General features: G+C 47.5%; 2 protein-coding genes across 9 annotated transcripts in view; one reads left to right on the top strand and one right to left on the bottom strand.

The window, feature by feature from the left end:
• SNX25 (sorting nexin 25) overlaps positions 1–9,392 on the bottom strand; it is a 150,044-nt gene extending 140,652 nt beyond the window's left edge. For 5 of the 6 annotated variants that reach the window (XM_054554793.2, XM_024245805.3, XM_054554796.2 and 2 more), the window contains exon 1: positions 8,737–9,392. In XM_054554793.2, the coding sequence (XP_054410768.1) occupies positions 8,737–9,162 (426 nt within the window). In that variant the 5' untranslated portion in view covers positions 9,163–9,392. The remainder of the gene's footprint in view (positions 1–8,736) is intronic. The other variant, XM_054554797.2, reaches the window with a different exon arrangement.
• A 5,615-nt stretch (positions 9,393–15,007) lies between these two features.
• The window catches only part of CFAP97 (cilia and flagella associated protein 97), a 47,516-nt gene continuing 46,331 nt past the window's right edge, over positions 15,008–16,192 (top strand). The window contains exon 1 of one of the 3 annotated variants that reach the window (XM_054553195.2): positions 15,008–15,509. The gene's annotated coding sequence lies outside the window, so the exon portion shown is untranslated. 3 annotated transcript variants of the gene reach the window in all.

The following is a 16,192-nucleotide window of genomic DNA, read 5'->3' as shown; positions in this document are numbered from 1 at the left end:
GGAGTTTGAGACCTGCGTGGGCAACATAGAGAGACCCCATCTCTAGAAAAAACTTTTTTAATTAGCCCGGGTCAGACACAGTGGCTCACACCTGTAATTCCAGCACTTCGGGACGCCAAAGCAGATGAATGGCTTGAGCTCAGGAGTTCAAGACCAGCCTGGGCGACATGGTGAAACCCTGTCTCTACAAAAAATACAAAAATTAGTTGAGTGTGGTGGCACGCATCCTTAGACCCAGCTACTTGGGAGGCTGAAGTGGGAGGAAGGCTTGAGCCCAGGAGGTGGAGGTTGCAGTGAGCCAAGTTCATGCCACTGCACTCCAGCCTGGGCAACAGAGCCAGATCCTGTCTCAGAAAAAAAAAAAAAAAAAAAAAAATTAGCTGGGTGTGGTGGCACCCACCTGTAGTCCCAGCTATTGGCAGGGGGGTGAGGCATGTAGGATCACAAGAGCCCAGGAGGCTGATGCTGCCGTGAGCCATGATTGTGCCACTGCACTCCAGCCTGGGCAACAGAGTGACACCCTGTCTCAAAAATAAATAAATAAAATTAACAAAAGAGGTAAAAGCACAGGACTTGATGGAGTGCCTATGTGGTAGGAGGAGAAGGAGATGTCAAGAAGGACTCAGTCAGGCCGGGCGCAGTGGCTCATACCTGTAATCCCAGCATTTTGGGAGGCTGAGGCGGGCAGATCACAAGCTCAGGAGATCGAGACCATCCTGGCTAACACGGTGAAACCCTGTCTCTACTAAAAATACAAAAATTAGCCAGGCGTGATGGCGGGCGCCTGTAGCCCCAGCTACTTGGGAGGCTGAGGCAGGAGAATCGCTTGAACCCGGGAGGCAGAGGTTGCAGTGAGCCAAGATTGGGCCACTGCACTCCAGCCTGGGTGACAGAGCCAGACTCCGCCTCAAAAAACTATAGAAGCACACACTCCCAGACTAAAGCGGGGTGTGACTTAGACCTAAATCCCGGCCCTCAGGGTATCCAGGAGAGGGCTGCCTACCTACCTGTCATCCCCATTCAACCAAGCAACCTAGGTGGCATAGGTGACCTACAGCAGTGAAGGATAAAAATACAGGTTCTGAGTTTGCAATTTTTTTCCTTCAAAAGTACAGTTGCAATGTTAAAATTGCTGGCAAGGTGGTATGCAATTATTTCAGTCCTAACAGCCTTCCACAGACACTGTTCATTTTCTGTGTCCTGAACCCTTGGCACCAAACTTGCTGCATCACCTTTTTAGCACAACCATGTGTACCATTCTGACTATAAAGAATCCTACATTTTAAGGAATCTAGGGCACTTCCTATCCCCAAAATGATATGGTTGGGAAACGAAGCCTAAGATATTTTTAGGAAGGCAACAGTCAATTACCATTACCAATGTGACATAGTATGCTTCAAAAACAAAAGCAGCTGAAGATTCAAGAGTGAGAAATAAATCCCCTGGGAATGACCAGAATTAAGAAGGCGCCAAGTAGAACATTCAACTTGGAAGACTTTCCTAGGATACATCTGCTGCTATATATTGTGGGATCCTTTGGTTTGGGGTTGAATTTATTGTTTAAAAGGAATGTTAGGACCCTCCTGAGAATATTCTTGAACCTACTGTAATGATAACTAATGAGAATTGTAACAAAGAAAAGTCTCACTCACTTTTGAATGTACTGCCTGTTGTCTCCATTCACACAGCTTCATTAACTCTCACTTTTTATCATTGCAGCTACACAGTATTTCTCTTTTTTTTTTTTTTCTCCCGAGACACAGTCTCACTCTATCACCCAGGCTGGAGTGCAGTGGTGCGATCTTGGCTCGGCCTCCCAAAGTGCTGGGATTGCAGGCGTGAGCCACTGCACTCGGCCAGTATTTCTCCTTTTAAGTCCATCCCAATCACATATCCATTCAACGTTTCAAAGCCCAGCTCTGATGCTATCACTCCTGGGCTCAGAAAATGCCAACAGTGACCATGCCTGACAACTAAAATTCCGTTCTACTCCCCGGCACTTCCACAACCTGGCCAACACTACTTTTCCACTCCTAGCTCCTATGAGTCATCTCATATACTCACTGGTAAGTCAAATCTCAAAGGGTACATGTACTCTGGACCCATTTTGTTGTTTTTTAAAACTTAGAAGAACACATACTGCTTCCTTTAGATGATTTTGCTAAATTCAAATACACATTTTTGTCGGCCGGGCAAGGTGGCTCACGCCTGTAATCCCAGCACTTTGGGAGGCCAAGGTGGGTGGATCACCTGAGGTCAGGAGTTCAAAATCAGCCTGGCTAACATGGCAAAACCCCATCTCTACTAAAAATTACAAAAATTAGCCGGGCTTGGTGGCGGGCGCCTATAATCCCAGTGACTCGGGAGGCTGAGGCAGGAGAATCGCTTGAACCCAGGAGGCAGAAGTCACAGTGAGCTGAGATTGTGCCACTGCACTCCAGCCTGGGCAACAAGAGCGACACTCCATCTCAAAAAAACAAAAACAAAAACAAAAACAAACACACTTTTGTCATTTCCTGGGTACACTTGATTAGCACTGTTTTCTGTCCCAGGTTTAATCATGCATTGTACCTTCACACTTTGAAGTTATCACTATTCATATACAACTTCATCTTATGCTGACTAATCTTAATAGTTCCATCACGACAGATGACACAGAAAATAATTTTCCTTTATGTGTAATCACTGTTCACATGCTAATATTATATGTATCAAAAACTTCTCCTTTTGAATACATGTGTGTATGTGCCTATATGTATCAAATATAATTGGAATAAACAGAAACTATTAATAGTGGCTGCCTAGAGGGAAGATGTTTTTTCACTGTATACCTGTCTGTATGCTTTTTTAAAAATCATATGATTGTGCAACCTATGGAAAAAATTAAATTAAAAAATAATGAATTTAAGTCAGGCAAGGTGACTCACACCTGTAATCCCAGCACTTTGAGAGGCCAAGATGGGTGGATCACTTGAGCTCAGAAATTTGAGACCAGCCTGGGCAACATAGCAAAACCCTGTCTCTACCAAAAATACAAAAATTAGCTGGGTGTGGTGGTGCACACCTGTAGTCCCAGCTACCTGGGAGGGTGAGGTGGGAGGTGGGAGGATGGCTTGAGCCCAGGAGGAGAAGGTTGCAGTGAGCCAAGATGGCACCACTGCCCTCCAATCTGGGCGAAAGAGCCAGATCCTGTATCAAAAAAAAAAAAAAAAAAAAAGAATTTAAAGTAAAACAACGCTTATACCACAGATAGGATTTAAGGTTTTCAAAATGCCACCTTCCTCAAAAGTATTTTTCTCAGTGGCCACCATGACTTAAATCCCCCAGTTAAAATGCAAAAGAATATTCTAAAGACAGTAAATATATTATATGCCATTATCCATTATCAAATGACCTAGGATTAGTTTATCACATTAGCATAATAAAGGAAAAAGCCACAAAGAGGCTGTATATAGTCTCCCTAATTCCTGTTTCTTTTCCTTTTCCCCTTGAGTAACTAAATGAGTTTGTTTTACTTAAAGAACATTTGTATTAGTAAAAGAACTCATTTAGGAATCCTAGCCGTCTGACCCAAGCGAACTGGAGCAGTAGATTGCTGTGTGAATGTGTTTACTGTCTGTCTCTAAAAACATCTCTCCCATCCAGTCCTCCCTGTGGGTCTAATCTACTGCGCCAGGGAGGGCAGGGAAGGGAGTACTCTTGTGCATCTTGGAATCCTACCCAACACCCAAACAGTGCCATGTGCTTACAGAAAGCATTATTCCAGATCTTTTTTTTTTTTTTTTTTTTTTGAGATGGAGTCTCGCTCTGTCCCCCAGGCTGGAGTGCAGTGGCGCGATCTCGGCTCACTGCAAGCTCCGCCTCCCAGGTTCACGGCATTCTCCTCCCTCAGCCTCCCGAGTAGCTGGGACTACAGGCACCTGCCACCACGCCCGGCTAATTTTTTGTATTTTCAGTAGAGACGGGGTTTCACCGTGTTAGCCAGGATGGTCTCGATCTCCTGACCTCGTGATCCACCCGCCTCGGCCTCCCAAAGTGCTGGGATTACAGGCGTGAGCCACCGCGCCCGGCCCATTATTCTAGCTCTTAATGCCACCTATTGTAAAACTCTGACCCTTCTCTAGGAAACCGTGCTTGAAATTTCAGACCTAAAAATGTCAGTTGGATACTTAAAATTGTTCTTATAAAAATCCATCTGTTGAGCACATACTTTGTGTCTGACACTGGCACTCAGCAACTAACTAGACAACAAAATTATCTCACAAGGTCAGAAATATGAGGTAGGTAGCAGATATTCAGTAAATGCTTATTAATCCGATTTGATGAACTTGTTAAACTACTTTCCGGCTAAACTTTGAAGTCTTTCATTAATGCTTTCTTCACACGGCAGTGGACTTTAGTTTCCGATGTTCTACTAAGCACCCAACTTTTTATTTTTATTTTTTTAAGGTACAGGGTCTCACTCTGTAACCCAGGCTGGAATATGGCAGTGTGATCATGGCTCACTGCAGCCTCAGACTCCTGGGCTCAAGCGATCCTCCTGCCTCAGCCTCCCAAGTAGCTGGGACTGCAGATGTGCACCACCACTCCCAGCTAATTTTTTTTTCTTTTTTTTTTTTTTTGGTAGAGATGGAGTTTCTCTATGTTGACCAGGCTGATCTCCAACTCCTGGCCTCAAACAATCCTCCCATTTTGGTCTCCCAAGGAACTGGGATTCAAGGTGTATGTCACCATGCCCACCACATCCAACTTCTGTGGACTTCTTGTATCAACCCTCCAATCCTCATTAGCAACTGCCTATTTATTTTTGAACTTAGGAGACATAAATAAGAAGTCTCTAAGGGCTGGGCATGTTAGCAGGTAGATGAACTTGCCCTACAGGGAGAGTCTGCTAAGGGGGAGATAACGGGCTATATTTGCATTTCTAAAGGGGAAGTGGGGAACTGGGGGAAAAAGAAGAGAGAGAAAAATAATTAAACCATCTCTTAGGAAAGTAGGGGTACTCGGTTACATCATGGTCAGGGCACTGCACTGCAGCCTGAGCAACAGAGCGAGACCTTGTCTAAAAAAAAAAAAAAAAAGAAAAAGGATCTAGTAAACCACAGGGTAAAAGAAAAGAGAAAAATCTGTATTAGACTACACAACAGAAAAACTGACAAAGTTATTCTCTTTTACCTTCTTACCATCAAAACGTAAGAAATGGTGTCCTCTTTTCCATTGTGAGAAGATGTACTTTGAATTGCTGATCTTATGATGATAATAAGTTTTTCTAAACTATGGATTCATTCTTGCCCTATTTCTCTTGCTGTTGTTTTGATTGGATCAAGTGCTGGGGTCAAGTAACTGTGGCTAGTAAATCTGAGGCTCAGACCCAGATGAGTTAACTGGCCTAGCAGAAGATCAAACGACAACCTTGGGCATGAGACACCACACTGTGACAACCCACACAACAAAGCTGGACTCACAACTGTCAACACCAAGAGCAGGCTGGCCCTAGAGCATCACAGTTCCACTCTGCTCACCTGTAACAAAAGTCCAAGTTTTCCTAAACTGGGGTCCAGATATCATCTGTCAAGACTTCAGCATCAACCTTCTTGACCTTCACAAAAACTTCTGTGCTATCTGAAGATACCATGGAAGTCTGGGATGAAATTTCTGAGATGAAAATTATTTTTACAACTTTAATCAACAGTGATTCTCATCCAAGTAAATCAAAATCCATGTACATAGGAGATGCTCAACAGGTACAAGATCAATTGGAAGGGAAAAGCACTAAGTTAGTGACCACAAATGGACATAACTTTCTTCACCATCATCAGCAAACACTTCTTGAGCTCCTACTAGGTGTAAGCGATAACAAAAGGTGTCAATTATACGTCCTAACCACAGGCAGTTTACAATTGATAACTATTACACTATGAAGTATTCAGAAGCATTTGAAAACCTCTAGACATAAAAACACCCTTTCCCTTTTCAGTGAGGCTTCTCTAGTTGCCTATGTTTATTTAACAGTGTAAGAATTTTTTTCCTCTACCAAAAGAAGTCAAGAAGAAAAAACAAGGGAAGGAAGGATATATAGCTAGAAGGACTGATCCCAGTGTCTGACATGTCTAGCTCACACTAGGAGAACTCAAAATATATAAGAATAAATGAGGATTCTCTTCTTCACGCTGAATCCAAATTTGTGTAGTAGTCACTCTGTTATTCTAAGGAGCTCCATTTGGTTCACTGCTAAACAGCCTCCCCCTCCACATATGTTAGCTGACCTGTGTGGTCCAGCTCCCACAGCACTGACTGTAGATATTTTATACTACACCACATGCTTCTGCTTCCCACTCTTCCATTCATAAAGAAGAGAACATTTAAAAAGCACACACAGCCAGGCACGGTGGCTCACGCCTATAATTCTAGCCCTTTGGGAGGCTGAGGCAGGAGGATCACTTGAGGACCCTGTCTCTACAAAAAATTAGCCAGGCGTGGTGGCTTGCATGACAGAGCAGACCCTGTCTCAAAGCAAAAAACACACACACACAAATCACACAAATGATTGGAAATACAGCACTAGAGGCTTAAGTAAACAGTACCAGTACTACAAAGAAAATAAAATTTTATGTGAATGACATTAGTTCAGTTCTAAGCAATATATAACTTAGAATGTAATTTCCTAATGCACTTAAAAAATTTAAAAAAAAAATTTTTTTAAGAGACAGGGTTAGGCCAGGCACAGAGGCTCACGCCTGTAATCCTAACACTTTCCGAGGCTGAGGAGGGCAGATCATTTGAGCTCAGGAGTTCAAGACCAGCCTAGGCAACATGGTGAAACCTGTGCCCGGCCCCTAATGCACTTAATTTCTTATTTAAGGCTATTTTAGGAATTCAAGGACAAAAATAATTACCAATATTCATTTTCCTTAGATTATACTTCCCCTCTTCCATTACCTGAAATCTTCAGGTAGTATTCATGAGAGATTTATACATGCTGCTTCATTTTCTCTGTCACCTTTAAAATACTATTTTCTCCAACTCCTCTACTAGACAATCTTTCTAGATGATAATCCACGTTTTACCTACCCAGAGGTGCCAGTGAGCTGGGAGATTTGCGGGAATGCATTTTCCAGGAAACAGAGTGCTAACCCACAACAGGAGGCTTTCAATGCCCTGGGAGATGGTCTGCAATACCAGGACTTTGATCTTGACCTAACCCTCTAAACTTCCTTCCCCCACCTACCAGTCCCTCTTCGTCTCTTACCTCTTAATCACTGTTTGTTTCAGAAGCATTTATCACTATCCCACAGTATTTATTTATTGCCTGCTCCCCCATAAGATCTCCAGAGAGCAGGATATTTATGTGTCTTGTTGATTCAACCTCAGCTTCCAAAACAGTACCTGGCTCACACAAGATGCTCAATAAATATTTAACGAATCAATTATAACATCTTACAATACTCAAGAACTAAGACATATTTTATTGACCAACAAACAAACTAGTAAAATCTCAGGGTCCTTACTTGTCATTGGAGAAAAAAAGCAAGAGGAGAGACATATCTGCTCCCCAACTCCTGCTAAATGAGTTATGAAAAACGGATGGCTAAGTGGAGATTTTGTAAGAGAAACCAACTTTACTAATTTTTGAGACCACTTCTAAAAACAGGAGTTGCCTGCTCCTTAATATACTGCCTTGTTTATCAGCCTACTGAGCGAAATGTCTGTTACCTACTAAAGCCTTCCGCCATTATCTCAGCGCTGCATTCTGAACTAACACACTCAGAGTAGTTTGGTGAAGTGTGATGCATTTTTTTAAAATAAAGGAGTGAGCAGGTCATGTGATAAGCAAATACAAACCCTGGGAACAAATGATCATTAACAAATATTCTTATGAAGTTGAGCCACTGCCATTTATCTTACCCCAAAGCGCTTGGGCAATTTCATTAGAATGATGGTATCACTCAGTCAAGCAGTGAGTGTTAAGCTGGGATAGAATAAAGTTCCCTTTAACGGATTATAAGAAGGAATGTGGAAGAAAGATGGGGCAGTGGGTTTGGCATTGAGGAAAAGAAGCGCTCATTTAAAACACTGTTCTTTCCTACATTCCCTAACCCCAGCCCTAGTGTCCCCACAGCGCGCTGAGGACGGCTTTCCTTTTGTTGCAAACCAGTGATTTCTGGCATCCCCCTTCCAAATCACAGAAGCCAGCGGGGACTGCACAACTATACTTATCAGCACAGTGGAAGGCAGGATAGGGTGGTGGGAAGGGTACGCGGGCTTGGGGGTGAGGTGCTGGGCCAGGGACCGAAGCAAGTTTCCTCATCGGCAAACGGTCATAAAGTTGCCTCCCACCGAGAACGGCCAGAAGAACCAAGTGGGTCGCCAGGACCGTGCGCAGAGCCTGCGCGTAGCGAACGCTGTGATTCCCTTCTTCCTCTCCCACGGCAAGCGACACCGAAGGTCTGGGGAGACCCTTAGGGTTGTGACTGCGGATGGTTGTCGAGTGACTACAGAGCCTAATAAATAACGCGCATCTCCTCCAGCACCGCGGGGCGCGGAGTCCGGAGCCCGCCGCGCGCGGGCGCCGGGGAATGCTGCCATCCACGGCCGGGCCCGCAGCCCAGCCCCGTGGCTCCGGGCTTCCCGCTTCGACAAGGGCATGCCGCGGCCCCCCGGGGCTCGGGGCGCGGGCGCTGGCACCGGAAGCGGGGAGGGCCGGCGGAGCCAGGCGGCCAGGAGTCGGGTACTTACCCCCGGCGGGCGGCGGGCGGCTGAGGTCGCGGCCAGCCGGCTCCAGGCGGCGGCGAAGTCGGGCGGCGGGACGCGCGGGCTCCGGCAGACGAGGGCCAACAGGGTCCCCAGCAGGAAGGCGGCCGCAGCGCAGCTCAGGTACAGACTGAGCCTGAGCAGGACGGAGCTCAGCCCCGCGGCTCCCGCCGCCTCCCCGCTGCCGGGCCCCAGGAAGGAGAGGGCCACGGCGGCGAGTGCGGCCACCGCCACGGGCTTCCACCAGCTCCGGCCGCCCGGGGCCCCCGGCGCCGCCGCTGCTGCCTCCGCGTCCCCCGGGGACTCCGGCCGCCGCTCGCCCCTGAAGCCCGAGACAGGACGGCCGCCGGCGCCTGCGGCCCGCGCGGGGCTGAGGCCGGCGCCGCCACTGTCGGTCGCATCGGGGTGCATGCTGCTTCCTGGGCCGCTAAGGACAGGCACATCTCCTGCCCCGCGGTCCCCCGCCGGCGCTCCGGAGGCAGGGGGAGCCCGCGCTCATGCCTCGCCCGCTTCCCACCGAGGGAGCGGCCCCCGCAGACGCCGCCGGGCCCCTCTCGGCGACCCCTCAGCGCCGCCACCAGGCACTGGGCCCGTAGCTGCCGGGCCGGGCGCAGCCAGGGAGCCCCACCGTGTTGTGACTGAAGCCTCGCCAGCCTGACGCGGGCGGGGCGGGGCCGCCCTGAAGTGCGTGTCGGGCGGGGCCCGGAGCCACCGCGGCCGCTGAGTGACAGCCGGGAGGCGCCCACCCACAGCGCGGGGGCGGGGTCCGGGCCGGGATCCCACGGGGAGGGGGCACGACCCATCGCGGCGCACACCTCTCTTTCCCACGCTCCCCTCCTCCTCTACAGGATGCCGTCTGCTCATGGAAAATTTTGCTGCAGGTGTCAGCGGCGCTGGTAATTCCCGAGCTCAGGTGATCCCGTAATTCTCCCTCTCCGCTCGTCACTGACGAGTAACCCTTCGCTTTACTTACAGCCGGCAACATTTCTGCCTGGTTTTCACTCGCTATTTAAATAGGCAACCGTTCCCGAGACTCCCTGTCACAGTTTCTAACGACCTTCCCTTTCCCACCCTGTCGCCTTAGGGAAGGAGTCAGACACGTGCGGTGGAGTAAGTGAAGCCTGCAATTCCTAGCTATGGAAAGGTCCAAAGAAGCTGGCCTGGTGCAACGGTGCACGCAGCTGCCCATAATCACTTTGGCTCCAATTCTGGTTTTTTGTTTTTGTTTTTGTTTTTTTTTCGCCAACTATTCAGTACGAATGCTATCAGCCACGCAAAGGAACGTGAGCCAAATAATTTTTAGAGTATATATTTGCCTTTTCTTCTGTCATAGTCCCAGCCAGTAATATACAGATAACGCTTCCTAAGTAGATGCCAATATGCTACTTAAACACTGGCAATTACTGCTAAGACTAATAAAGTAGCAGATGTAGCTTTTGCTTTTAGTATTAATTGGTATTCATGGGCATTTCATTCTTTTTTTTTTTTTTTTTTTTTGAGACGGAGTCTCTGTTGCTCAGGCTGGAGTGCAGTGGGGTGATCTCGGCTCACTGCAATCTCTGCCTCCTGGGTTCAAGCCATTCTCCTGGCTCAGCCTCCCGAGTAGCTGGGATTACAGGCATGCACCACCACACCCAACAAATTTTTGTATTTTTAGTAGAGACGGGGTTTCACCATATTGGCCAGGATGGTCTCAATCTCCTGACCTCGTGATCCGCCTGCCTCAGCCTCCCAAAGTGCTGGGATTACAGGCATAAGCCACCGCGCCCGGCCTCATTTCATTCTTTCTTAAACCTAAGTCAGAAATGAAGAGTGCCTCATGCTAGATGTGACTTTGCCATGCCAAGGTGATAATCAAAATAAGTTACCAGTTTCCTTTCTCCTTCTTTTTTAAGAAAATAGGGGCAGGCGCGGTGGCTCACACCTGTAATCCCTACACTTTCGGAGGCTGAGGCAGGCAGATCATGAGGTTAGGAGTTCAAGACTAGCCTGGCCAACATAGTGAAACTTGAACCCCGGAGGTGGAGGTCGCAGTGAGCTGACATCGCACCATTGCACTCCAGCTTGGGCAACAGAGTGAGACTTCGTCTCAAAAAAAAAAAAAGCAGTATAATTAATTTTGAAGAAGCCCTTTTGCCTCTAAAATAGTTGTTAATTTTCAGCCAATTGGAGCCCCTCAAAGTGTACCCTACAAACCCAAATTATTCAAATAAAGCACAGTGGCTTGTTATCACCAACAACCAAATCTATGTTTTTTGATCATTTACATGCCAAGGACTGTATTCTGAATTCTTTATGATAAATTTAATTTTTCAATTTTAGCCCTAGCTCACCATAATAGTAACTAACAGCACTTACTGTGTGCCAGATACTATTCTAAGGACCAAACATACTTCATTTAATCTTCCCAACAACCCCAATGGATACCATTATCTCCATCTACACAGTGGGGAACTGAAGCACAGGAGGTAAGATAATGTGCTCAACATTGCAAAGCTAATCAATAACAGAACTAGGATTTAGTTGTTACTCCATGTGGTCTAGCTTCAGAGCTTGTGCACTGAGTCACTATGCCATGATGCCTCCTAAGAATTCTGTGATTTAGTCATCTCATATTACAGAAGAGAAAAAAAAAAGGTTAAATTCTTGATCCTGATCTGTATTCCATGCTTAAAAGTGGATAGTTGGCCAGGCGTGGTGGCTCACGCCTGTAATCCCAGCACTTTGGGAAGCTGAGGTGGCTGGATTACCTGAGGTCAGGAGTTCGAGACCAGCCTGGTCAACATGGCAAAACCCCGTCTCTACTAAAAATACAAAAAATTAGCTGGGTGTGGTGGTGTGCGCCTGTAGTCCCAGCTACTCGGGAGGCTGAGGCAGGAGAACGGTGTGAACCCGGGAGGCAGAGCTTGCAGTGAGCCAAGATAGCACCACTGCACTCCAGCCTGGGCGACAGCGAGACTCCGTCTCAAAAAAAAATAAAAAAGATAAGTGTGACTGGTTAAATTTAGGTGTCAATTTGACTGGATTGGGATTACCTGGAAAACTGACAAAGGATTATTTCTGGGTGTTCCCCAAGAAGATTGCCCCTGGGTCAGTGGATTGAGTGGGGAAGATCCACCCTTGATGTGGGCAACCGTCCAATCAGCTGTGGCCCAGAAAGAACAAAAAGGTGGTTTCCTCTGTGCCCTGAAGCTGGGATACACTCTTCTCCCATCCTTGGACATCAGAACTCCAGGCGCTGGCGTTGAGATTCCAGGTTACACTAGCAGCCTCCTGGGTTCTCAGGCCTACCGCCTCAGAGTTATGCCATCCTATTCCCTGGTTCTGAGGCCTTCAGCGTTGAACTGAGCCACACCACCAGCTTTCCAGGCTCTCCAGCTGGCGAAGGGTGTATCATCAGAGTTCTCAGCCTCCATAATCATGTGAGCCAATTCCTCTAATAAATTCCTTCTCATATATCTATCTATATCCTTTTGGGTTCTGTCTTTCTGGAGAACATTAATACATCTTCCATTCTTTTTTTTTTTTTTTTTTTTTTGAGACAAGAGTTTTGCTCTTGTTACCCAGGCTGGAGTGCAATGGCGCGATCTCAGCTCACCACAACCTCCGCCTCCCAGGTTCAAGAGATTCTCCTACCTCAGCCTCCCAAGTAGCTGGGATTACAGGCATGCATCACCATGCCTGGCTGATTTTTTGTATTTTTAGTAGAGATGGGGTTGGTCAGGCTGGTCTCAACCCCCCGACCTCAGGATCTGTCCACCTTGGCCTCCCAAAGTGCTGGGATTACAGGAGTGAGCCACCACGCCCAGCATACATCTTCCATTCTGTCTGTCCTGCAGACCATCTTAATGTTGTAACGTGGACCAGAGGCACACAGGTCATGGGCTGAATAATATTCCATTTTATGTATCTACTACATTCTGCTTCATCTGTCTGTTGATAAACAAACACTTGAGTTTTTTCCACCTTTTGGCTATTCTGCTATGAACATGGGTGCATAAGTATCTGTTTGAGACCCTGCTTTCACTTCTTTTTAGTGTATGTCCAGAAGGGAAATTGCTGGGTCATATAATTCTATGTTCAAGTTTTTTAGAACATGCCATGCTATTTTCCACAGTGGCTGAGTATTCTATATTCTCACAAGCAATGCATAAGGGTTTCGATCTTTCCACATTCTTGCCAATCCTTATTTTCTGTTTTTTTGACTGAAGCCGTCGGTATCTCATTGTGTTTTTGACTTGCATTTCCCTAATTAGTGGTGTTGAGTATCTTTTCATGTGTTTATTGGCCATTGGTATATTTTCTTTGGAGAAATATCTACTCAAGTCCTTTGTAAGATAAACTTTTGACCACAGTTTGTTTATTTATTTATTTAGAGACAGGGGCTTGCTCTGTCGCCCAGGCTGGAGTGCAATGGCATGATCTCAGCTCACTGCAACCTCTCCTTCCCAGGTTCAAGCGATTCTTGTGTGTCAGCCTCCCAAGTAGCTGGGATTACAGATGTGCACCACCACACCTGGCTAATTTTTGTATTTTTAGTAGAGACGGAGTTTCACCATGTTGGCCAGGCTGGTCTGGAACTCCTGACCTCAGGTGATCCACCCACCTTGGCCTCTCAAAGTGTGGAATTACAAACGTGAGCTACTGCGCCAGGCCAACCACAGTTTAACAACTATCCCTGGAAAGTGGTGCCAACATAGTTTTATTAAGCACTTTAAAAGAAAGTGAAATGCTTGCTTTTTTTTTTTTTTTTTTTGAGACACAGTCTTACTCTGTTGCCTAGGTTGGAGTGCAGTGGCACAATCTCGGCTCACTGCAACCTCCACCTCCCGAGTTCAAGTGATTCTCGTATCTCAGCCTCCCGAGTAGCTGGGACTACAGGCTCACGTCACCACGCCCAGCTAATTTTTGTATTTTTAGTAGAGAATACAAAATATACAAAATACAGTGTTTCACCATATTAGTCAGGCTGGTCTTGAACTCCTCTCAGGTGGCCCACCCGCCTCGGCCTCCCGAAGTGCTGGGATTACAGGCGTGAGCCACCACGCCCGGCCAATGCTGTCTTTTAGGCAACAAAAAGAGAATTGATTATACTTTTGGTAATTAAGACCAACAAGTACAAAATGCATTGTGAAGGATGAAAATAGACAATCCTTACTGGAACTCCCCGGGACAGGCAGGGTAAGACCCATATTTCCTACCCTTCTTTGCACTTAGATGTGAACAATATTTATTAACTACTGGATTGTGTACCATTGCTGCTATAACAAATTACTACAAATTTAGTAGTTAAAATAACGCAAGTGTATTGTCTTACAGTGCTGAAGGTATTAAGTCTAAAATCAAAATTTGCAGGCTCTAGTTCCTTCCGGAGATTTCAGGAGAGAATCCGTTTCCTCCTTTTGCAGCTTCTACCTGCACTCTTTGGCTCATTGCCTCTTTCTGACATCACTCCAACCTCTAGCTTCTGTGCTCACAGCTCCCACTACTGACTTTGAACTTCTTGTCTCCCTCTTATAAGGACCTTTGTGATTCCATGGGGTCCACTGGATAATCCAGGTTAATCTTCCCATTTTGATCCTTAATCATATCAGCTAAATCCTGTCTGCCACATAAGGTGAATAAGCATATTCACGTGCTGTGGGGATTAGGAAGTGCACATTTTTGGGGTGCCATCATCCTACCATACCTGAGAGTTCAACGAGAAGTTATTGCATTCAATATATTCTGCAGAGATCATTTTTACCTTAGATTGTTTTAACTACCCACCTCGTTTACCACTCGGCAAAGGTCTTTCCATTCTGATACCAGCCTCTGGTCCACAGAACTAACGTGGTATGAACTGAACTTTGCTGATAGAAAATATCACAAACACAGAGCCGCCGTCCTTTTTTATTCTTGTTTTGGTAGAGAATTACAAGATAATCAAGGCAGCTTTCCCTATTAACGCACGATAACAACGGGGCCTACCCGCGCCGCCCTAGGCAGCTGGGAGCAGCAGTAACGCCTCTAGGGCGCCCTGGCAACCACGCGGGCTGGACCGCCTTCTTCCGCGGCTCTTCTAGTGTGCGCGTCCCTGGCCCGGCCTCCACTCCGCCCGCGTGAAGCCCCGGCCTGGCCGCCTGCCCGCCGCGCTCTGTGACGCCCGCCCCGAAGGCCGCACGAGGCCAGGCGTGCGCCCGCCCTCTCCCGAAGCGCCGGGCCCCGCGCCGCCCCTCCTTTCCCTTTCCGCTCTCTCCGCCTCCGGAAGCGCGGGCGCGCGGCGCCGGGAGCCCGTTCAGGGCCGCAGGAGTGCGCCAGCGCCGCGCGTGGGGCTGTGGTGGCCGCGGCTCTCAGGTGAGGAGCGCGCGAGCGGCTCCCGGCTCCCTGCTCGCGGGGCGCCCGCCACATTTCCGTTCGCATCCGTTTCCCCGCTCCGGAGCCCAGGCGGCGGCGAGTACTCGGGGTGGGTTTAACGAAGCCTGCGCGGACGGTGGGAGACCGCGCCCCCACGACAGAGGCGCCCGCGACGGCGGGTCCCGGCGCCGCGCCACCCCAGTCCCCGGGGAGAACGGCGGGTCCCGCCCTCTCACGCGTTCCGGGTGGCTTTGAGGGTCAGGATCAGCCCTAAATTGAGATTAGGCCGCGACCACATGCCGGGCCCTGACGACTGCCTCCTACCTCTAGGGACTCGAACCTAACCCACGAGGCCCGAGGGGCGATCTGCCTTCCGGGGACGGTAGAGGGTGTGGACAAGAGCCTAGCGTTCCTGGAAACAGGTGTTTAATTTGGGCCGGGATTTTCCTGTACCCAATTGGGTATCTTGTTGGAGGCCTACTGTGCTATATAACTACAGAAGTGTATTGTCACAGTAACAAGATGACAGTTTAAAAAGTGCCCGGTGCTTTTTTGTGTATTTTCGTGATGTTTGGTGAAAGCATTAGTCTTGTTATTGCTGGTCTGTAGGACCTGGCAAGTGGGGCGTGCCCAGTGACTCAGGCAGCTTTGGTAAAAACTTACCTCTTTTTTTAATTTTTATTTTTTCAGACAGGGTCTCGCTCTGTGGCCCAGGGTGGAGTGCAGTGGCACTATCATGTCTCACTGCAGCCTCCCAACTCCTGGGCTCAAGCGATCCTCCTGTCTTGGCCTCCCAAAGTCCAGGGATTACAGGCGTGAGCCATGCCCCTCCTGGCAAAATTCTGTCTTGATTGAGCACCAAAGGATTGTTATGGTCTGATGAACTATCCTTTCATTTTACCCTTTCCTAGTCTGTTGTAAAGAGAATCTTAACTACTTTATTAAGTCATTTTTCGTATTTATTCTCTGGTAAATTGAGTCACTTACCTCGTAGTAAATGTTATCAAAAGAATTGCTTAGTGGATGGGATTGTTGGGTAAATTTTCCTGTAAATTAAGTCACATGAGTGTTGAAATCTTTACAGTAACTCTGTTGGATGTTATTA

Source organism: Pongo abelii, chromosome 3 (assembly GCF_028885655.2).
Source record: "Pongo abelii isolate AG06213 chromosome 3, NHGRI_mPonAbe1-v2.0_pri, whole genome shotgun sequence".
In the NCBI taxonomy this organism is placed as follows: Eukaryota; Metazoa; Chordata; class Mammalia; order Primates; family Hominidae; genus Pongo; species Pongo abelii.
This window is presented reverse-complemented; position numbering and strand designations above follow the sequence as displayed.